Here is a 23,714-nt window from a genome sequence, read left to right as displayed (position 1 = left end):
ATTCTGTCCTGGTCACGTGATCTGTCTTTGAGTTGTGTTCTAGTCCCTGGTGTTGGGAAAAGTGTGTTTATGATTGGCACGGTGGAGCAGCTGGTGGAGCTGTTGCCTCACAGCGTCAGAGACCCAGGCTCAAAGGGTGTTGTCTGTACAGAGTTTGTGCGTTCTCCCTGTGACCGTGTGGCTTTTCTCCAGGGCTCTGCTTTCCTCCACAGTCCAAAGACCTGCAGGTGAATTGGCTTCTGTAAATTGTCCCTCGTGTGTAGGATAGAACTAGTGTTTGGGTGATCGCTGGTTGGTGCAGACTTAGTGGGCTGAAGGGCCTGTATCTCTAGAGTTTTTCATTTCTATACATGTAAGGGGTTCTGTGGCAGTTGAGCCTCTTTTTCCCCCCACACAGTAATGAGGGAATATTTTAATGTATCCTCGACCCTGGTGATATCTAGGTGAAACTGTATTGTCCCAAGAATTACAGTGATGATGAATTGGTGTCACAGCTAAATTAACAGCCTGTAAAAATGTTTGGGACCTTATTTGTTTCTGTTTTGGCTCTAACCCTCTAGCCCAGGAATGGGGGACCTTTTCATGTTGGAATGGCGCATTACATTAGCTGTAATCTAATAAGGTTGCATCCAAGATACTTCAATCAGATATACTTCAAAATGTACATTATTTTGTTAAAATAGCCCTCATGATTTACTAATGTTTTAATTGTGGCCGTCAGTCGGGGAGGATTATTTTGTTGAATCTTTGGTATTTTAAATACGTTCATTTTAAGATTAAAATTAAAATAATAAAAGACGAACAAAAACATGTTAATAAAAATAAAAGGATTTGTTCTACAAAATTTGGCTAAATTCAAAAGGCCGCACTTAATGGCCTAGAAGGCCGCATGCAGGTTCTAGCTCTAGCTTTTCAATGGTAAGAAAGTTCATAGCTTTCAAAAATGACAATAGGATGATAAATCCCATGCTTATCTTATTCAGGGCATTGAGTATTCGAGTCAATGTGTGTGGCAGCTTTATAAAACTAGAGTATAGTATACAGAGTATACAGAGATCTGGGTCTCTGGTGCTACAACTACTCTGGCAACTACTAGGAACTTCAGTCTGAAGAAGGGTTTCAGCCCGAAACGTTGCCTATTTCCTTCGCTCTGCTGCACCCGCTGAGTTTCTCCAGCGTTTTTGTGTACCTTAGTGTAGTATACAGTTCTGGTTGCTGCATTACTGGATGGATGCAGAGGATCTGAAGAGAGTGCAGAAGAGGTTATGGCTGTTTAAACAACCATTAATCTATACTGGCTGGATTAGAGTGATGTCTAATAGGAGAGGTTGGACAAACTTGGATTATTTCTGTGGAGCATCAGAGGCTGAGAGGGCAACCTGATGGAACTATAAACAATTGAGGTATAGTTTTTCCACAGGGTGGGAAGGTGAAATATTAGTGAGTTGAAGGTGATGGGGGGGGGGGGTCATTTCTTTTAGTGAGGCAGGGAGTCCCTTTGAGTTAAGGAGTAAATTTCCATTGGCCTTTTTCATATCTTTTTATTCCTATCTTCACACAATTTGTACTTTGGTCTCTACCAAAATAAACATTTGGTTTCTGGATTCCTGCCATTTGGACTTTTTCTGAACAATTTTTCTTCCATCCACATGCTCGCTCATGGAAGAAAAAAGATTATCTGTCATGGTTTTACCCACTCGCGTGATCTATCTTCAAGTTTTGTGTTGTACTCCCTGAAGTTAGGCAAGTATTTTTGTGGTTGGTATGGTGGTGCTGCTGGTATAGTTGTTGCCAGAGTAGTTGCTAGTAGTTGTAGCACCAGAGACCCAGATTCAATTCTGACTTCTGGTGCTGTCAGTGCAGAGTTTGCATGTTCCCCCTGTAGCCACGAGGGTATCCTCTGGGTGCTCCAGTTTCCTCCCACTTCCCAAAGGCGTGTGGGTCTGTAGGTCAATTGGTTTCTGCAAATGCCTCTGGTGTGTAGGGCATGGAAAGTGGGTTAACTTAGAACTTAAAATCAAACTGGAATCAGATACAAAACTGATAACTTTAGGTATGTCAGAGGCCTGTTCTAAGTTAACGATGTTTCAAAGACGTTTCCTTGACTACGGCCTCATAACTGCGAAAAAACTTGTAATCAAATTTTGGAAAAAGACAACAGTTCCCACAGTGAAGATGTGGATTACTGACATGTCCGAGACACTACATTTAGAAAACATTAGGCTTGTTTTGGCTGAAAAAGCAGATCATTTTTTCAAAACATGGTCTCCTTTCACTGAATTTCTGCAACAACAGAATGGTTGAACACAAATTAAAAACCGATGCTCGGGATGGGTGAGTGGGGGCTGGAGTGGGGGGGGGGGGGGGGGGGGGGGGGAGAAAGGATAGTAGGGTATATCTCCATCTTCCTTTTTCTTATTTCTCTTCTTTCCTCTCGCACCTCTTTGGTAGTTTAGGGGTCTTTTCTTTCCTTTCTTTCATTTTTCTTCATTCTTTCCTTTTTTCTCTTTTTTGATTCATTCATTAATGTTAAAAATGAAGCTGTACGAAAATTGTATAACTGTCATGTCGATTGTTTTATTCTTGTACAATTGCTTCTAATAAATTAAATTTTAAAAAAAAACTTAGAACAGGTGATGAACAGTGCCTTGGACACGATGTGCTGAAGGCCCTGTTTTGCATGCTTTACTCTAAAGTAAACTACATGGTTTTATATTACTTTTCATTAGTGCTCACTTGGAATTACCCACAGATCACCGATTCATTGGAGCAATCTAGGTCCTGTAGTCCAAAAGTTCAAAGGTACCTTGGGTCTGGACTCTTTCTTAAGGCTGTGTGTTGATGTGTCAAGACTCTGGCACCAATCATTGCCCTTTATAGGCACACACCTACAGCAATGAAACTGTTCACATCGCATTGTGGCTCGGTGTGGAGTGAATCATTGTGGCAATGTGTAATTGCTGCCAGTGAGGGCTAATGCTGGGCAGAGTAGGGTGGGTGATGTGGTTGCCCAGTGCTAGGGTGCAAGGTGCCATCTGCACCCACATCAAATGTGAACCACTGGAGTGTTGACTACCCAGGGCCCAAAGTATGTGGTTCATCGCTTCCTCGGGGATTCGATGGAAACTTCAACTTCCCCTCCCCTCTTTATTCAACACCATGCTTCTCCCTGTTCGGCTCGTTACCATGGCAAAGTCTCTCGGCTGGTGAGAACTATGCCCCCACACTTGGACGTGTTCATCTGATTTAACCCTAGTGCTCGATTAGTGTTGAGAAATGTGATCTCAAAGGTATGCTGCTTTTAATAACTGAAAGCCTTGAGCAAAGGTGGCTTGTTTCACAAAATTGACTCTGTTCTTGTTCATGACAAGAATTATGTTACACGTTTAATTCACTTGAGGCAAGGGCTTTTCAGATAAGGCAAACGGATCCTTAACTCTTGGTGTATATTAATGCCATTTTTGTCATATTTCAAATATTGAAAAGATTGGAGAAGTAATGTGAATAAGGCAAAACTAAACGGTGCGACTGGCTTGTGTCTTTTTTTATAACTATGACGGGCTAACAATGAATATTTTTAAACAATCTTCATCGTAGGCCTGTAGACTTTCCCACATCAGATGCTGGCCCTCCTGACAGCTCACTAGCAGAACTGCTTGATCATTTGAGTTTGATGCCTGTAAATTCTTCTCGATTTGAAACCTCTCGGCTGCCTCCAACAGGTGAGTGCCTTCTGCCCCAAGTTGAATAAGTAAGTAAGTTTATTGGCCTGGTATTCATATACAAGGAATTTGCCTTGGTGCTCCGCCCACAAGTAACAACATGACATACAGTGACAGTTACCAATGACTCAGAAAACACTAAACATTAATAATAATAAAAAAACATTAATGATAAAACACCATTGATCAAGCATGTGAACCAACAAAATACCAGATCAAAGGGAGGCTACAGATTTTTGGCTGGTGAGTAGAGCAACTACTCGTGGATAAAACTGTTTTTATGTCTGGGTGTGGCAGCTTTGACAGTCCGGAATTGCCTTCCAGAGGGAAGTGATTCAAAGAGTTTGTGGCCAGGTTGAGAGGGGTCAGAGATGATCTTACCCGCTCGTTTCCTGGCCCTTGCAGTGTATAGTTCATCAATGGAGGGAAGGTTGCAGCCAATAACCTTCTCTGCTGATTGGACGATTCTTCTTTTGAAACACTTACATTTCTTTATTCCACACTATCTCCTTGCGGCCTCTGGAAGTAGCATGTTGCTTGTAACTTAAAGATGTAACATGTCAACTACCTTGGGTGATTGCTATTGGAAATTGGTTTATTGGCATGTGTACTAAGGTACAGAGGAAAGCATTTCATTCCATTAAGATAAATCATATGTACTGTACATAGTGACGCAGCAGTAGAATTGCTGCCTGACAGGACCAGAGACCCAGGTCTGATCCTGAGATCATTAGTGATAGGAGTAGTGATTCGGCCCATCAAGCCTAATCTGTCATTCAATCTTAGCTGATCTATCTCTCCCTCCTTACTCCATACTCCTGCCTTCTCTCCATAACCCCTGACACCCATGCTGTCTGCATAGATTGTACGTTCTCCCTGTGACCGCGTGGGTTTTCCCCAGGTACTCCGGTTTCCTCCCACACTACAAAGACGTACAGGTTGGTAGGTTAAATGGCTTTGGTGTAAATTGTCTCTAGTGTGTTGGATAGTGCTGGTCTATGGGGTGATCATTCATCAGTGCAGACTGGGGGAGGGTGTCTTGGGGGGAGGGGGCTCTAAGGGCTTGTTTCCACGCTGTTAAGACTAAGCTAACCATGAGCACAACAGGCAGTTCAGTGGATAAACGCATTATTCCTACTGTTCAAGTAGTTGTTCACTGTGTACTGGGACGAGGATTAAACTAGTAATGGGCCAAGGAAATGTTGCCCAAGCCTGGAGAGTATGCAGTCACTTTCCATAGTCACTTGACCAAGGGCAGGAGCCTATAGGATCTTTGGTCATGACCAACTCTTTCCCCCATCCTGGGGACAGCATCAGTTATCTGTTATCAGGCAAGTGAATCATCCTACCACAACCAGAGAGCAGTGCTGAACTACTATCTACCTCTTTGGTGACCCTCGGACTATCCTTGATCAGATTTTACTGGCTCTACCGAGCAATAAACGTTATTGCCTTGTGTATATACACACTGTAAATGGATTCATTGTAATCATGCATGGTCTTTCTGCTGAATGGGGGTTGGCTCGCAACAAAAAGCTTTTCACTGAACCTCTGCACACGTGACGATAAACTGAACTGTTATGTAGAGCTGCCACAGTTAATCAGGGTTTCTTTGGAGGTGTCCCTGGCGGGCAAGGTGGTGGAGGGGAGCGTGTGCGAGAAATCCCACCTCCAAGTTGCACTTACCGACCTGATGAGTTCATCAAACGTTGTCAAGAGTATTTCACTGTCATATGAACTAGAACAACGAATCCTTGCACGATGCAGCTTGGCAGTCCATTAATACAACCACACAAATCCATGTTCTATAGGGACGTTACTTGCTCTGAGTTGCTCCACAACTTTGTCTTTCCAATCCTGTTAGCTCTTTGGATATGAGTGTAGATGGCAAAGATGGTGTTTATTACTTGTTATTACCTGTCCCACCAGCATGCGACTCCATGCGACAAACGCGACTTAAGGGGCCTGTCCCACCAGCATGCGCCTGCATGCGGCAAGCGCGATCTAACGTGGTCGCTCGAGCCGTAAGGCCTGGCGGGGCCGGTCCCTCTTCGATCGCCGGAGCCGTATAGAGTTGTGCGGAGTTGGTCCCGACATCGCGCGGGGCTCCGAAAAACTGACCGTGTTCAAAAATCCTGTGCGGCAACGGCCTGCCGGCCCGCAGCCGCCTCGACACCTTACGTCACGCGCGAACTTCCCGCGGACTTTGCTCGAACTTCATGTCACTCACTCGACCTCCGCGCGGCCCTCGCTTCTGGTTTGGTCGCGCTTGCCGCATGCAGGCGCATGCTGGTGGGACAGGCCCTTAAGTAGTAGCCTTGAATATGGAATGTAGTTGGTTAACTACCTTGAACCACTGCACTGAGGATAAGCAACATTACGTCAAACGTTCCATCATTGATCAAACAACATATCCATGTTAATATTTTACATGTTTAAATCCTTTGACTTGTACATCTGCTGTAGAATAGATTTTTAAATGTCTGCAGCATTTGATATGATCTGTAGATTGTTTTCATTTTTTTGCTTGGGGTGGTGAGAGAAAATGGAATTCTTTTCTTTAAATTTAAAAAGTGCAATAATAAATGCAAACAATTTAGTACTTGTATGTCTGAGGGTTATTACAAAGCTTTGAGTAAAAAGGTGCATCTGTTTTTCAAACTCTTAGTTTTAGATTGTGTCATTTATCTAAGATGGCCACCATAAACTCTTTAATTTTGTTGCAGTCGTCAGCGAGATATGGCAGGAACAAACAATACTGCGTCTGCTGCAGCTGATTGAGCTTCCAATCCTGGACTCGCTGCTGGACAGAAAGGAGCAGCGGCCAAACTCGCAGAACTCCAGCAATGATGCGGTTACCAGCAGCTTATTGGATCGAGAAATCCTAAAGGCTTATGGCGATTCTCAGTACGTACTTGTAAGACTTGCCAGTTGTTGTTCCTTCCGCTGGTCACGTGTAATGCCCCTGTCCCACTTGGGAAACCTGAACGGAAACCTCTGGAGACTTTGCGCCCCACCCAATGTTTCTGTGTGGTTCCCGGAGGTTTTTGTCAGTCTCCCTACCTGCTTCCACTACCTGCAACCACCTGCAACCTCCGGGAACCGCACGGAAACCTTGGGTGGGGTGCAAAGTCTCCAGAGGTTTCCGTTCAGGTTTCCTAAGTGGGACAGGGGCATAAGTGGGACAGGGGCATAACGCTAACATTTTTAGTTTTGGGGATACAGAGCAGAATCAGGCCCACCGAGTCGGCGCCAAACAGTGAAGCTCACACACTTGCACTATTCTACACACACTAGGGACAATTTACAATTATACCAAGGCAATTAACCTACAAACCTGTACGTCTTTGGAGTGTGGGAGGAAACCGGAGATACTGGAGAAAATTCACGGGGAGAAGGTACAAACTCCGTACATACAAGCAACTGTAGTCAGGATTGAACCTGGGTCTCTGGTACTGCAAGGCAGCTACTCCTCGCTGCTCTTCCAACCACTGTGTGTGCCTGTGTGTCTTTTTGTGGAAACCAAAACCTTGGGTTTAGTAAGGGCAAATAATGATACTAAGATCATAAAGACATAGGAGCAGATTTAGGCTATTCGGCCCATTGAGTCTACTGCCATTTGATCATGGCTGGTTTATTTTTCCCCTCAACCTCATTACTAGAACAACTGATCTACCTTTCATGCTGCACTAATGGATGTCCAATAAAAATGTAACATAGTACGTCTCTCTCCATGACTACATCTATCTCCTGCATCCTTAAAGGAATGCCTTTTTCTTTCTTTAGAATTTAGTTTAGAATTTAGAGATATGGCATGGAAATGAAGGCCCTTCAGCCCACTGAGTCTGTGCTGACCAGCAAACCTACACACTATCCTCCACACACCAGGGACAATTTACAACCTAGCCATTTAACCTACAAACCTGTATGTTTTTTAAAGCATGGGAGGGAACAGGAGAACCTACGCAGGCCACAGGGAGGACGCACAAACTCCGTGCAGACAATCACCCAAGGTCAGGATTGAACCCGGGTCTCGGGTGCTGTAAGGCAGCAGCTATACTGCTGCACCACCCCCAAAAGGAGACTGTTCTATCCTCCAATTTGGCAAACCAGCAAGCAGTGGATGGATGAGATGGGAAGTTAGCAGATCAGTAATTCGGTGCTGCTGCGATAATTCACCTTGCTGAAATCGGATGACACTCTGCACTTTTTTTCAACAAGTTGCCTCTTTGAACAGTTTGCAATCCATGAGTTTAAGATAGTTTTGTCGCACTCTAGGTCCCGTCTCTGTGATTTGGGGGATTGAATCCAGAGTAGGCTTGGTGTTGGATTATGAAGTTCCTTTGTGCTCGTTTCAATTCTCCCTCCAAGCAGTTGGGTTGATGCGTTGGGGGGGAGGGGAGGTTAATGAGTAATCTTGAGATTCTGATAAGCTGCATGTGTCACTGGGTGTGGGGTGGGGGAAAGACCTAGTCTATTGTCTGCAAGGGTTTTTTTTAAGGTCCTGCTTTGCTAAAGTGGCCATCTTCCTAAAGAGCTCCTAACTGTTACAATTTAATCTTTCCACCAGGGACAGTGAGTGGCTATCGGCTGCCATTGGTTTACTGGAGTACCTCCCTGATGTTACAGTGGTGGAAATCAGCAGGAACTTTCCGGAACCTTCCTGTGACGTAGACCAGTGCAAAATGATGTTCTTTGATGCCATTGCTAAACATTACAGTCAAACCAAAGAACCACTCCTTACCAATGACCTCTTTGACATCCACACTGGAGTGACGGAACTGATTGGTGCGTGTAACTCTAATTATTGACACCTGTGTTCATAATTGTGCAAGAGCTAGGAGCTTGGCAGTAATTTGATATTAAAGGCAGTAAATTACATGTTTGAAATAGTTACAGTAGCGTATTTGTTCTGAAGCTATAACTTTTTCTCTTCCTCTTGAATCTAGTTGACTTGTTGAATATTTCCAGCATCTTTGATTGTCATTGAACCATTATTACTGGTGTGGCCACTTGCTTTGCAGGGAGTTAGATAGAGCTCTTAAAGATAGCGGAGTCAAGGGATATGGCGAGAAGGCAGGAACGGGGTACCGATTGTGGATGATTGGCCTTGATCACATTGAAAGGAGGTGCTGGCTCGAAGGGCCTACTCCTACACTTATTGTCTATTTTCTATTGACTATGGCCCATATCCCTCTAAACCTTTCCTATCCAAACCGCAAGTGGTACTAATGTAGATGGGGCATCTTGGTTGGCATGGGCAAGATGGGCCAAAGGGCATGTTTGTGTGTTGTATGACTTTAACACTATGACCAAGCTAGTTATTCTGCTGACATGATCCTTCTACTTGAACTCATTAACATTTTACTTAATAGAATTGAGAACCATTGTCCCATTTCCACACGTGCCAGTAACTTGTTTGATTTTGTTTATCCTACTTGAATAGTCACTGAAAAAGAACATTGTCCCATCTGATGTTCATGACAGCTGAAGAATACGGTTCTAATGTGTGGACTTTTTTGTGTTTTTGTCTCTCTGTCTCAAAAGTATCTATTAATGTTGGATTCTGTGGAAGGGACTCCTTTAAGTGGCATATTTGAATAATGTGTTTCTGGTCTATGGATGATCAATGCAGAACTTGTAACCTTGGTTCAATGTCCCAGTGGCCTCTGTGGCCTCTATAAACCAAGAATCAGAGAATATAGGTTTGGTGTGAGATGGGGAAAGTATTTAATAGGGGCCTGGGGTGGGGGCAACATTTGCCACACAGATGGTGGTGGGTACCTGGAACGAGTTGCCAGAGGAGGTAGTTGACAGAGGTTCTTTAACACTCTGTAAAAGACATTTGGGCAGGTATGTAGATAGGAAAGGTTTGTAGGATCATGGGCCAAACGTGGACATCTTGGTCGGCATGGGCTAGTTGTCCATGCTGAACGACTTTATAATTTTTTTGCTGGGTTGAGACTAAATTTCCTATTGCTTATCTTGGTGCACAGTTTGGCATTTCTGACTTCTGATTCTCTCCCCCCCCCCCCCCCCCCCCCCCCCCCCCCCCCCCCACTCCCAATTTGACAGGAATGATCTCTTGTAAAAACTGTCAAACTTGCTAATAAATCTCTTTGGTTAAGTGGTGAATTGCTACAACACTGCTAGCTTGGGGCAGGCTGCACTTGCCCCATCTGTAGAAGGGCCGGTGTTCCCTACACTGCCTCATGAATGAGTCACTTCTAGAGCCATAGAACTGGAGCGGCAGCAAATTACTCTCGATCCCGAGGAATTGCGATAGTGTTAATTGTGGCGCCATCTTGCTCCTTTTCATATTTGGACCATGATTATTTAGGAGGACCATGCGTGAGCTGCAGCAATTTAAAGTCTGCTTTTGCTGCCAAATGCAAAGCTGCAAATGGCCTTTTCAATATGTTTCATGCTGATGCATCCTTCAGTTTTTGAAGAATGTGTTTTTGAAAAAGAAATCCGTTCTAAATATATGCATTGCATTGAAAAACTAAAGCATCTAGCAGAGCAAGAATTTCCAGTTTGAATTCATTGGTTCCACACTCTTACTAGGTCACCAGCTGAAGCAAACAAAATATGCATTGATTAGGAATTTGTGAGAAGGTCATTCATGAAATCGATCTTATTTGAACTATTGTCTTGTATAACTTTGGAAGGTGAGTTTCCAATAAATATTTTGGCACGCGCTCGAGCATACAACATTCTTCGGCACTTGTGTTACGAGCATAGACTCTATTTAGCTGAATGCTTTTGTGTATCAATGATTCCATGAAAGATTGGCCACTGAGCCTTACAAATAAGTACAAATGTGGGTTACAAAGAGCTTGCTAAGTCATGAGTTTAAGGAATTTCTCTAAAGGGAAGATGGATGCTGAGAATTTCGGAAAGCTTGGTGAGCCGAACTGCGTGTGACTGTTTTTAAAATTGGAATGTGTAGGAAGGCAAATGAAGTGTCACACCTTCAATCCTTTGCTGTCTCTGCATGAGTTACAATATGATTGAGAAATTCTTGCCCAGCTGGTATTGTTGCTGTCCTGTGGTTTTAGTGACTGATTAAATCTCCTCCTTGTCAGAAGGAGAGTTTGAAAACTACCAAAGGATCTTCAACCTGAAGCGTTGATTCTCTTTCTGCTGATGCTCCAGCAACTCCAGTATCAAACATCTGCAATTTTTTTTAATTCATTTGACATGCTATACCAAACAAATGCCCAATGTGTGCTCCAGAACTACACTATTTCATAATCAAAGCAACATTCCCTTTGATGTTAAATTTGTGCGTGACGTGAACATATTCAACTAACTCATGACTCTGAGTGTTTTGTTGAAGTGAGCAGCTGGTTTTGGCAATCTCTTGTGTTTCAGAGGTTGGTCTTTAGATACTTAAGATTCACCTGGTTTAAGTCCTTGTGCAGGGAGGGGATATTTATAGCTAATTAACTTGGTGCAGCAAAAACTGTTCTGTTTATTGAACCAAAAGGAAGCTTATTTTTTTTGTTTAGAAGTATAATTCCAGCTGCTTGCAATTTCTAATCTACCTTTTGAAGAATCTGGTTTGTTATGGGGTTGAATGCATTTGACAAATAAAATTGTTAGAGGACATAGACAATAGGTTTTATTCTGTGCAAGTACTAAAAGACAATGTTATTATCTTTCTACAATCTACACTGTTCAACATTGAGGCTACAAATATTGTACATCGTGCTACTGGAAGATAGAACCCTTGGCTTTTCAGACACTTAAGCTCAACTCCGACTGCTCTTGCCTGAGATACAACATTAAACTTGCTTCAGCCCTAGATTCCCATTCTGAGTCTTATCTTTGTCTAGTTGCTTTCCTGTTTTGTTTAGTTGCTGTAAAACCATTCCATGGTTGAATGGTGTTGCACTGAATGCATGGAGTCTAAATTCTGACCTCCATAATGAGTGCAACTTCCTCAGGCTTGGCTTTCTGACCCCAAATGTCTAACACTGGTGTAGAATATGGCTTCTTAAAGATTAAGGTTTGGAACGAGGAAGTAATTGGTTTATCTACTATTGCCCATGTGTTTAAGTTGTATTTTGTTTTCCCGTTCCCAATATTCTTCAAAAAAATTTTATTGAACCTATTTTCACTGGATATTTCAATGAACGTATTTTTATCTTTTGCTTGGGGATGCTGCTAAAGTAGTTTTTTGGAACTATACATCTTAATGAAAGAATAAAGGCTGCCAGTGTATACAGTATATACATTAGTGATTGGAGCACAGTTGGTGGAGCTGCTGCCTTGCAGTGCTCGCCTCCTAGGTTCAATCCTGACTCGGCTGCTATCTCTGCAGGACTTGCATGCTCTCCCTGTGACTGGTGTGTCCCCATGCGCTCCTCTTTCTTCCCACATCCCAAAGACACTAGTGCTGCTGCTATTGTTTACCCCACTGTGCAGATAAATATCTGGGAGAGTTGATTGGTATGTGGAGAGAATGGGTTACTGGAGGAATGAGCTAGCTCGGATTCCATGGGCTGAATTGGCTCTCGTTTCAATGGTAAACGTGGATAATCCGGCATTATTGATTTGGAGAACTAAAGTAATGGGAAAAGTAGTATTTTCCTTGCATTACTTAAAATCTCCATTCATTTTCCCTTTGTTCATAACACCAAATTTTTGGATCGGTAATGGGCTTTTCATCTTGTGAACGGTACATTTCAATGTGTACATAATCTTTCTGGCTTTTAATCTTGAATTGGTGTGGGTCACCTTTATTTTCAAAGACGAAATGTTATTTTCCTCAGAATTGAAGCTCCTGAATCTTGCTGTTCAATCGTTTTTCCTCAGTCACTCTGTTGGTAGCAGTGCGTGTGCGCGTGCGTGCGTGTGTGCGTGCCCGCATCCACGAAACGTCAATTAGATATACCTCAAAATATACATTCTTTGGTAAAAATGTTAATTCTGAAGTGCACTAACGTTTGAATCACTTTGTTGCGACTGCTTTCTTGAATGGCCCTCATGACTTACTAATTGTGGCCGTCAGTCGGGGAGGATTATTTAGTTGAATCTTCTTTTACTCTTTGGTATTTTAAATACGTTCATTTTAAGATTAAAATAAAAATAATAAAACACTGACAAAACATATTAATAAAAATAAAAGGATGTGTTCTACAAAATTTGGATTCATTCAAAAGGCCGCACTTAATGGCCTAGAAGGTTCCATTCCCTTCGCAGGTTCCCCACCCCTGGTTTAGTCATTGCTTGAGAACTGGATGTGGGAACTGTCACTTTATAAGTTGATGCTGCTTTTCCTACGTGGTGAATAATAATTGTATGACGTCTCAAAGTAATTAATTGAATTAAAAGAATTGGTGACGAAAGTTAAAGTTGTGGTTAACCTACATAGTTTATTTGTCACGATATTCTCAATTGGAAAAATTGAACGGAAGGAATACAATCCTTTGACTTTAAACCTACCCCTGCTGCCTGCTAACTAGCATGCCAGCACTGGTAACGCATGTCCTGGAAATCTGAGAAATGCACTGACAAACAATGTGAACAATTTCCATGTGCATATTGTGGAGGCATCTGTATAATCAAGGAAGTATGCTGGAAATGCTGTTATCTGCTCCCTTCCACTGATTCTCTGAGGTACTTTTATGTGCGAGATTCTATCTAAACCAAATGCTTGGCTAACTGCAGTGGGTGAATAATGCATCCATTGTACCCCTTTGGGACAGATCCTGCATTTCACCCACAGCTTGAGTTTATTACCCAGTCTCAGCGAGGCGGTGGAAGTTGAATGCAAACAGTCTGGAGGAGTTGTGTGAAAGAGTTTGCTCGCTCTGCCTCTGGCACACAGGGTGAGCTGGTTGGTACCAGCCCGAAGCATTATCAGTGCTCTGACTGTTGCTTGTTTGACTTTTGTTCTCTTGCCAACAAGGAAAACCGTGCAGCCCAACAGTAAATGTAATCTCTTCGAATACATCCTGGAATTTAACATCTTGTATTTACATTTCAATGTCAAGCAAGTTTGAAATATTCAAAAGATAAACGTAGGCACTCTTTGCATGTGATGCTGTTGTGATAGGGCTTCATTATAGATGCAATGATTAATACAAGGCTTGGCGTGAAAGGTTAAAGAGAAGTTTGTTGGCAGAGTGGGTGATATCGCAGTAATGGCAAGTTGGAACAACTAGTTTATACTGGTGTTGCTTAATCTATTAACTGCCCACATTTTTATCAAACGCATAGAGTATTCTCATTGCATTTTTCCATTGTGTTTATCTAGTTTCACCTTAATGCATCAATGCTTCACTTGAACCATTCCTCGTGGCAGTGAGTTCCTCTGTCCAACTGTGTTGAGTGAAGGTTACACGTCATAAGTGATGGGAGTAGAATTTGGCCATTCGGCCCATCAAATCTAATCATGGCTAATCTATCTCTCCCTCCTCACCCAATTCTCCTGCCTTCTCCCCATAACCTCTGACACCCACACTAATCAAAAATCTATCCAACTCTGAAGATGTTTCCCTGGATTTAATATGCTTGTACCTCTGGCCCACCCCTGTTCTGGTCTCTCCTTTAAGGAAAAGCATTCTGAAACAACTTCCACACTAGCTTTTTCTGGATGTAATTAATTTTGGGGCTTCTAGCTGAAATATCAACTCTTCACCCACCTTTCTCCTCCCCATTCTGATTTAATGACTCCACACTAAAATGAATATACTTATGCTGCATGGAGTTTGTACATCAGATAGTGGGTGGAGGAGAGTGGTGTCCTTTTATTTGTTTGCAGTTTTTTTAAATCTTCAGGATATCCTGATCCTAAGTGTTTTATAATTCAAAAATATCGTGATCCTTGAAGTGTTTTATTCACAATAATTTCTCTAAGGTGCTTGGCTGTTGTAAGGGTCATGCAGGTGTGTCTACCCAGTAAGCTCCCACCCATTAAGCTGTTTTTATAGTTGTATTAGTAGAGGGCTAAATGCTGGTCTAGGACATGGGAGAATGCGTGTGTTCTTTGAACTAATGCCCATGGGTCTGTTTCCTAAAGAGACAGGCAGTTTCTCTTTTACAATCTCATCTGATTGTGGGAATGTTTAAGATTTGCTCTTGGCAAATGACTTGCTTTAAGCAATCTCATTTCCTCTTAAAACATTACTGTATCAGTAATGTTACAAAGTCATGATTGCTAGCAGTTATAAACACAATGCTGGAGTAACTCAAAGGGACAGGCAGCATCTCTGGAGAGAAGGAATGGGTGACGTTAATGGGTGGTGATTTGGGTCGAGAACCTTCAGACTGAAGGAGGGTCTCTACCCGAATTGCCACCCATTCCTTCTCTCCAGAGATGCTGCCTGTCCTGCTGAGTTACTCCAGCATTTTGTGTTTATCTTCGGTTTAAACCAGCATCTGTAATTCCTTCCTACACATTGCTATCAGTTGGATGGTTCTAACTTTCTAATCCATTTCCTGGTTTTACTGTGCACTGTGAACAATGTATTTTAAACTTTTTATTGTTTAAATGCTAAGGACTATCACTCGATTCGGTATGACTTAAACTTTTCTGGCATTTTACTTCTAAAAAATATACATACAATGTAATCCGTCGGCTAGGAAATAACTTCACAGGAATACAAATGCAGTGATTTGTGCATTGAGCTGAATTTCTCAATTGGGAACATTTCAGGGGCTCTGTTTCTTCCTTGTCTATGCCCCTGGTGATCACTGCAATCAGGACTTCAGTTTATTCCAATCCAGAAAAACCAAGCACAGTCTCTGGTTGTAGCTGAACCATTCCACTCCAGGCAATGTCATGGACCTTCCAGTTCTTCCTATACTGCAGTGGCCAGAACTGTGCATAATATTCCAAATGTAACCTAATCAACACTTTATGAAGATTGCCAAGGTTTCCTGCACCTGTATTCAATGTCCTGGTTAATTAAGAAGGGTCTTGACACACACACCATTGCCTGTCCATTTCCCCAGAGATGCTGCCTGATTTACTGAGTTATTCCAGTGTTGTTTTTGTGTGTATTCCATTGCTGCCTTCATCACTTGTGCTGCCACCTTCAGGAATCTTTGGACTTCTGCACCAAGCTCCCTGTGTTCCTCGACGGTGCTGCTCCCGTGTACACTCTGGTCATGGCGAATAGTGGAAAAAAATTGGCAGTGAACGGGTTAATGGTGCATGTCCTACCCTTGTTTGACTCTTCCCTCGCCTCCCTCCCTCTTCCACTATTCCTTCACCTCCTCCACTATAACACTGAACACTGGCGTGCCACAGGGCTGTGTGCTCAGCCCCCTCCTCTACTCCTTCTTCACCCATGACTGCATCCCTAAGAATGGCTCCAACGCCATCATTAAATTTGCCGATGACACCACGGTGGTAGGACTGATCAGTGACAACGATGAGTCAGCCTACAGGGATGAGGTCCAGCACCTGACAACCTGGTGTGCCAACAATAACCTCGTCCTCAACTCCAAGTAGACAAAGGATTTCAGGAAGAACAGAGGGGGCAGACATACCCCCATCCATATAAATGGGACTGAGGTGGAGCGTGTCTCCAACTACAAATTCCTTGGGGTACACATCTCGGAGGATCTGTCCTGGTCCCTCAACACCTCCAAGCTGATCAAAAAGGCACAGCAGCGCTGTTACTTCCTGAGGAGGCTCAAGAAAGCTCACCTGTCCCCCCCCAGATCCTGACCAACTTTTACCGTTGTACCATCGAAAGCATCCTGACCACCTGCTTCACGGTATGGTACAGCAGTTGCACCGTAGCAGACAGGAAGGCACTACAACGGGTGGTGAAAACCGCTCAGTACATCATCGGTGCCCCGCTCCCTGCCATGGATGCCCTCCACTGAAAACGGTGTCTGAGAAGGGCCGGGAAGATCATCAAAGACCCCTCCCACCCTAACCATGGACTGTTTGCCCTCCTCCCATCAGGGAGGCGGTACAGGAGCCTCGGGTCTCGTACTAGTAGGATGAGGAACAGCTTCTACAACAACACTATCACATTGCTGAACTCGGAGTCCCGCCGATAGATTTCTCCAGTCTCTCCGTCCACATTGTTTGCTTATTCTGTATTTTTTATTTCTATATTGCACTATTACTACGGACTGACGCTAAACTGCATTTCGTTGTACCCATACTTGTATCTGTGCAATGACAATAAAGTTGAATTAAATTAACCTTGCTCAACTTGGCAACTGATCAATATCTTTCTGTGTCCCACCAGCTTCCTCACTTTCACCGTTGATTACTTTTGTCATCTGCAAACATTCTAACTGTGCCTCGTACAATGACCTCTAAGACCTGAAGATGCTTTCTACAAACTCTCTCCTTTTTGACCGGGAATATTAAATTCTATCCTGCAATTCTACCATATTGCTACAGTATATCTTAATTTGACTCCAATATCATGCTTTTAATTTTACTTATCTGATGTTGTGTGATGTGGATGTAAGCACGTAATCTAGGATAGCACTTGAGCAGAATAAATGGAATTGACTTTGCTCTTTAAACAGACAAAATACTGTTTGCATCCTTGTGTCCACCTCGTTAGCTCGTCTTCCCCAGCTAACAATGGCGCCATTATGGGCTCCACCCTCCCTGAGGTCATCTGTTGCAGGCCCTGATTTTTGTTCTGGCCTTTTCTCACCTCCAGTTCCCTCTGCCACCTCTATCATTCAGTCTGAAGAAGGGTTCTGACCCAAAACATCATCTATTTCCTTTCTCCAGAGATGCTGTGTGACTTGCTGAGTTACTCCAGCATTTTGTGTCTGACTTTAAATTAAATCAAATCTGTTTGGCTAACTCTCTTTATGGGGTATTTTGCAAGATTTGAAGTAAAAGTGATGTTTGGTGGCCTACATCTTGTTTATTTCCTAATTTGTGGTCTTGCAGTGTAGTAGTAGGTGCTTTGGGGTGGGGGGGTGCATCTAAGTAATGGTGATAATACTGATAAAGTAACACTTTACAGTGGCGCAGCGGTAAAGTTGCTGCCTTGCAGCGTTTGCAGCACCAGAGACCCGGGTTCGATCCGGACTATGGGTGCTGTTCGTGCGGAATTTGTACGTTCTCCGTGTGGGTTTTCTCCGAAATGTTCAGTTTCCTCCCACACTCCAGACGTACAGGGTTGTAAGTTAATTGGCTTGGGTTTGTATACTTGGTGTAAGTGCAAATTGTCTCTTGTGAGTAGGGTTGTGTTAATGTGTGGGGGTCGCTGGTCGGCGTGGATTCGGTGGGCCGAAGGGCCTGTTTCCGTGCTGTAGCTCGAAAATAAACTTCATAAGACAATTTTGTTGAATGCCCTGCAACAACAGGATTCTGTATCAAAGTTCCTTTTCCATATGGTAATTTTGTTTAATTTTGCCAATCCATCTCGAGCACACAGTCCTGCTTTTTGTTTTTAGCTTTTCTTTTCAATGACTGTAATTGTCCCAATATAAAAGACAAATCCCTTTTGCTCTTTTTAATCCCTCCTTCTATGTGAAAGAATTTGCATACATTTATCAGCTGAAACAAGGCTAATTCAGTTCTGGAGCCAAATTGGTCAATAATGGAACGTTGTGTTTCTCCGTTCTAATGTAGTCACTTCACTGACCCCAGGGCTTTGTTCACTCACTGTAAACAAAGCGTGTTGAATTGTAACAAGTTTGAGGATAAAATTCTGTTGGCTGAAGAAGGATGTTGGCGATGAAAGTAGGCTGGTACGAATCTATATAAATGGCTTAAACTAGCATTGTTCATATGACTCTGCTGGTTGCTTTTATCCCTCCATTTTTCTCATTTCTAGCAATACCTTGTTGTACACACTTCTCCATCCATACAATCATTTCCTTTCCTGCTTTCCAAAGGACGAGAACATGGCACCAAAACTTGGTGACTCTTGTAGTCCCCTTTATTTCCCCTTTAAAGTTAAAATCTTTTAGGACTGAGATGAGAAAAACATTTTTTACACAGACAGTGGTGAATCTCTGGAATTCTCTGCCACAGAAGGTAGTTGAGGCCAGTTCAGCGGCTATATTTAAGAGGGAGTTAGACGTGGCCTTTGTGGCTAAAGGGATCGGGGGGGTATGGAGAGAAGGCAGGTACAGGATACTGAGTTGGATGATCAGCCATGATCATATTGAATGGCAGTGCGGGCTTGAAGGGCCGTATGGCCAACTCCTGCACCTATTTTCTATGTCTCGGTGTACTATTCCTATGCACTTGTACTGAATCAGTACTTATGTGTGGTAGTAATACTTTTGCTGAACTGTATGCAAAAGAGAATTTCACAGTAGCTTGGCACATGTGATGATAAAAGTACCATTGAACCACTGAATTCCCTTTGACTCCTCTTGACCTATATCCCAGCAGCTTTGCATTTCACTCTTCTTGTCTGATCCTTTTCAACCCTAGCCTAGTATCCACTTGCTTTCTGCCAATTACACCGAAACCCTTTATCTCCACCCCCCCCCCCCCCCCCCCAGACTGATCAGTCTCTGCCAATTACACCTGCGGTGGGGACACCAGAAACCCCCCCCCCCCCCCCCAAACCAAGTTTTCTACTCTTTTCTTGTCCCCCCTGAGATTCCATCAGTCTCAAGGATCCTGACCCAAAACAACATCTGTCTATTCCTTCCACAGATGCTTCCTGACCCACTGAGTTCCTCTGGCATGTTTGTACTTGCTCTTAACAAAAATTTAATGGGAAGGGTTGAATATGCCTCTGCTTTTAAGATGCATATTTCAATTTCTTAAACTTGTTTTATTAATCTATAAGAAACCATTCTGTACCAGAATGGCTAGGTTTCTAAACTCAATGTTTATTAAATGAATTTCTTGTCAACTTTTTTTTTTTTCTGTTGCTGCCTTTGGAAAATTCATTAAGTGGCTTAAAAATCATTGAGAAATGTTTGCAACTTGAGGTTGGAATCGGTGAGGGAATTGGAGTTCATTCAGTTGGGGGTTGGTCAAAATTCTAACTACTTTAATCTATACTGATATCCAGTATCTAAATGTTGCATTTCATCAGTGGTGGTTTAAAATATTATTGGACGTGTTTTGTGGGACAGGAACCAAAGTGAGAGTCAAGAGTAGTTAATTGTATGTTCCATCAATGGAACAATTAAATCTTACTTGCAACAGCTTCACTGGCCTGTAAACGATACACAGCTTAAATATAGTAATGCAATCTTTAATTTGTCAATCAATCAATTGTATCCACCTTTCACAGCCAGGCTTTGTCATGCCACACTTGTCTTGACTTTAAAAGTACCATTGAAGGCCCTGACCTGATATCCCTTTCCAACTCACTCTTGACCTATATCCCAGCAGCTTTGCAATTTCACTCTATCAATTTGTCTGATACCCCTTTTGTCTCATTTTTCAACCCTAGCCTTTTATCACTTGCTCAGTTACATCTGCCCAATTACAGGTTCTCTGATGGCAACCTGAAAAATATCGGAGTCACCCATGGGGAGAAGGCAGGAACGGGGTACTGCTTGGGGATATCAGCCCCCCCCCCCCAGTCTGGCTTTTTACCAAATGGTTTACTACTCTATTTTTCTAAGATTCCCCCCTGAGATTCCATCAATCTCAGGATCCTGAAACATGGGTGGTGGAACATCCGTCTATTCCTTCCACAGATTGTCTTCCTGACCCACTCCCAGGAGTTCCTCTGGTGATGTTTGTACTTGCTAGCTTAACAAAAATTGGAATGGGATACTTTGGGTTGAAAAAAGTACTATGTAAAACTTTCTGCTCGTTTAAGATGCATATTTCAATCTGCAGTAAACTTGTCTTTATTAATCTATAAGAAACCATGTCTGGTGAGTACCAGAATGGCTAGGTTTCTAAACTCAATGCCATTATTAAAGGGAATTTCTTGTCAAAGATAGTTTTTTTTTTTCGTGTTGCTGCCTTTGGCCCAAAAATTCTTTCTTAAGTGGCTCTTATCCCACTAAAGCAATCATTGAGAAATGTTTGCAACTTGAGGTTGGAATCGGTGAGGGAATTGGGGGTGAGTTCTTTCAGTTGGGGGTTTTGGTCAAAATGGAAACGTCTAACTACATGAACTCTTAATCTTTTTATACTGATATCCAGTCAAATCTAACATGTAATGTTGAATTTCATTTCAGTGGGTGGTTTCGACTATTTGGTTCAAATTTTTACTTGGACGTGAATTTTGTGAAGGGACTTTACCCCTTGGGTTGGTTTTTGAGAGTCAAGAGATCTCTTGGTCTTGTAGACTTCCATCAATGGAACAATTAAATCTTACTGTAACAATCAGCTTCAAGTTGGCCTGTAAACAAATACACAAGCTTGATAAATATATTAATCGCAATCTTTAATTTGGTCAATCATCAATCTTGTCTTGTTTTGTATGGAGGACCTGTGATCACTTTCGGAATGAAGGCGTTTGTCATGCCCTCATTTTCTCTTCCTCTGTGGTCCTTTTTCCCTTGATCCCCAGAAAGAGCCCCACCACTAATCCAATCAGTCTGAAAGGCCTTCAAGTTGACCAAAATATCATCTGTCCATTCCTTCCACACACTGCCTGACCTGCTGAGCTACTCCAGCACATTGTTTGCTCAATATCTGTAAAACTATATAGATGATTGAGAACTTTGACAAGATATTGATACAAGACCATTTACTGACACAGATGTTGCCTTTCCATTCCCTCCCCAGTTGAGAGGAAACACTTTTTCTCGCAACACCCCTGAGTAAAGTGGTTCTGGTTCTCAACTATCTGTGTTGACCATATCAAGCCCTTTCTGTTTTGAACCTCAGTTGAAGTGGTGGAACAGTACAGCACAGGAACAGGCTCTTCGGTCCACAATACTGGTGCTGAACAATGATGTGATCAACTCTTACTTCCCAGCACATAATCCACATCCCTGCATATCAATGCACCTGTCCAAAAGTTCCTCAAATGTCAATGTCTTATCTGCCTCCACCCTGGCAGTGGGTTCCAGGCGCTCGACACCTTTTTTAAATAAACTCATCCCACACATTGCCTTTAATATATGCCGATTCTCCTGTGCTTTTACATTCACTCATTACTCTGAATGCAATGCAGTGCGGATTTTTGAGGCCTGCAGAATAAGAAGCCAAAGGCATGCACGGCAACATTTAAGTGGGGGAGCTGCTTGGCTGTAATTTGCAGAGGCGCTAAATGAACTGTGTCCCTTTAATTCCAAGTAGTTATCCTTCAAACGTTCAAAGTTCAGCAAATTGATTGCAGACGAAGAGCAAGAAAGCAATTCTCCTTGAACTAAATATGACTTCATACTGAGGGCTGACTGAAGTAGCATATGGTTATGATTGCACTTGATAAGGGCTCTGCATGACGGAGTGGGAATGTATAAAGTTCTCTGCTGTAATGTGCCCTGAAAATCTCCCCCCCCTCCCGCCACATCGCCCTTCTTGACAAAATACATGATTGTGGGTCTGTACTTGCTGACTTTCCTAGATTGTGTCTATCGGTTGTAACACTGCCACCGATAGACCTCCAATCTCACTCTTAATCAGAGTTTGGGTGAGGCCCCATGAATTTGGACCTTCGTTTGGTATCTATTTTGAGATACTAATTGAATGCAAGAAAATGTTTTGCTTTGAAAAATGCTAATTGCAATGTTTCAGATAATTAGAGTAACTCGTTGACTATCATTCAGATCCCTGCGTCGTTGCACAAAATGGTGAGTGAGAAGCTGATGAACATTCAGTGTGGTCGTGATCCAGACCTTAGTTCAGGTAAGGGATCAACAAACACTTGTGCTTGTGTAGTACTGCTGTTATTGTAGCTTCATTGCAACTTGCTCCAGACACACCCAAGCAGGTCTAAGAAATGTGGAACAATAATTTGTCCCGATGAGCTCCAGACATTAAGCAAAGATAATTCCCAGGAGTTTGTCTAGGAAGCTGAGAATTGTGAGCTTTGTGTAAATTGAGCTTGTGTTTTGAACATTGCATAGAATAAGTGCTAAGCTAACAAAGCAGAGGTACGAGTTGATAATTCAGCTCTCTGGCCTGTTTGATACTGATTGTGCTTTGTAATTGCAATGGTACCTTGATCCAATGGCGTGAGGAGATGGCAACTCGCTATTTCAGTAACTTGGTGTCCAGTATTCTTCTATACCAATAACTTGGATTTATTGTGTAAGAAGGAACTGGAGATGCTCGTTTAAATTGAAGATGGACACAAACAGCTGGAGTAACTCAGCGGGACAGGCAGCATATCTGGAGAGAAGGAATGGGTGATGTTTCAGGTCGAGAGCCTTCGTCAGACTGTTTAGGGGTAAGGGAAACGAGAGATATAGACGGTGAGGTGGAGAGATAAAGATCAATGAATGAAGGATATGCAAAAAAAAGTAACGATGATAAAGGAAATCTCCAATGGAATCCCACCACATTTTCACAATTCCACCTCTTTCCGTCTTCCGCAGAGACCGTTCCCTCCGCAATTCCCTGGTTAGCTCATCCCTTCCCATCCAACCCACCCCTCCCCAGGCACCTTCCTCTGCAACCACAGAAAATGCAACACCTGTCGCTATAGCTCTTTCCTCGACTCTTTCCAGGGACCCCAACAGTCCTTTAGGCAGAGATTCACTTACACCTCCTCCAACCTAATCTACTGTATCCGTTGTTCAAGATGTGGACCCTTATACATCGGCGAGACCAAACACAGACTGGGTGATCGTTTCACGGAACACCTTCGCTCAGCCCGCGTGAACCAACGTGATCTCCCAGTTGCTGGACACATTAATTCTCTGTCCCATTCCTACACAGGCCTTTCTGTCCTCGGTCTCCTCCATTGTCCGAGTGAGGCTAAACGCAAATTGGAGGAACAGCATCTCATACTTTGCTTGGGCATCTTACAGCCCAGTGGTATGAATATTGGTTTCTCACTTCAGGTAGCCCCGGCATTCCCTCTCTCTATCCCTCCCCTACCCAAGTCACACTAGTTTCTCATTTTTCACCCTGCAAACGGCTTACAATGGCCTGTTTCCTATATC

At 42.9% G+C, this 23,714-nt stretch overlaps 1 protein-coding gene across 1 annotated transcript in view; it reads left to right on the top strand.

The window, feature by feature from the left end:
* depdc7a (DEP domain containing 7, paralog a) overlaps window positions 1-23,714 on the top strand; it is a 32,276-nt gene that overhangs the window by 6,122 nt on the left and 2,440 nt on the right. Inside the window, exons 3-6 of the mRNA XM_055649966.1 lie at window positions 3,598-3,722; window positions 6,449-6,629; window positions 8,293-8,524; window positions 22,374-22,452. Of these exons, the coding sequence (XP_055505941.1) occupies window positions 3,598-3,722; window positions 6,449-6,629; window positions 8,293-8,524; window positions 22,374-22,452 (617 nt within the window). The remainder of the gene's footprint in view (window positions 1-3,597; window positions 3,723-6,448; window positions 6,630-8,292; window positions 8,525-22,373; window positions 22,453-23,714) is intronic.

Source organism: Leucoraja erinacea, chromosome 18 (genome assembly GCF_028641065.1).
Source record: "Leucoraja erinacea ecotype New England chromosome 18, Leri_hhj_1, whole genome shotgun sequence".
Taxonomy (NCBI): Eukaryota; Metazoa; Chordata; class Chondrichthyes; order Rajiformes; family Rajidae; genus Leucoraja; species Leucoraja erinaceus.
This window is presented reverse-complemented; position numbering and strand designations above follow the sequence as displayed.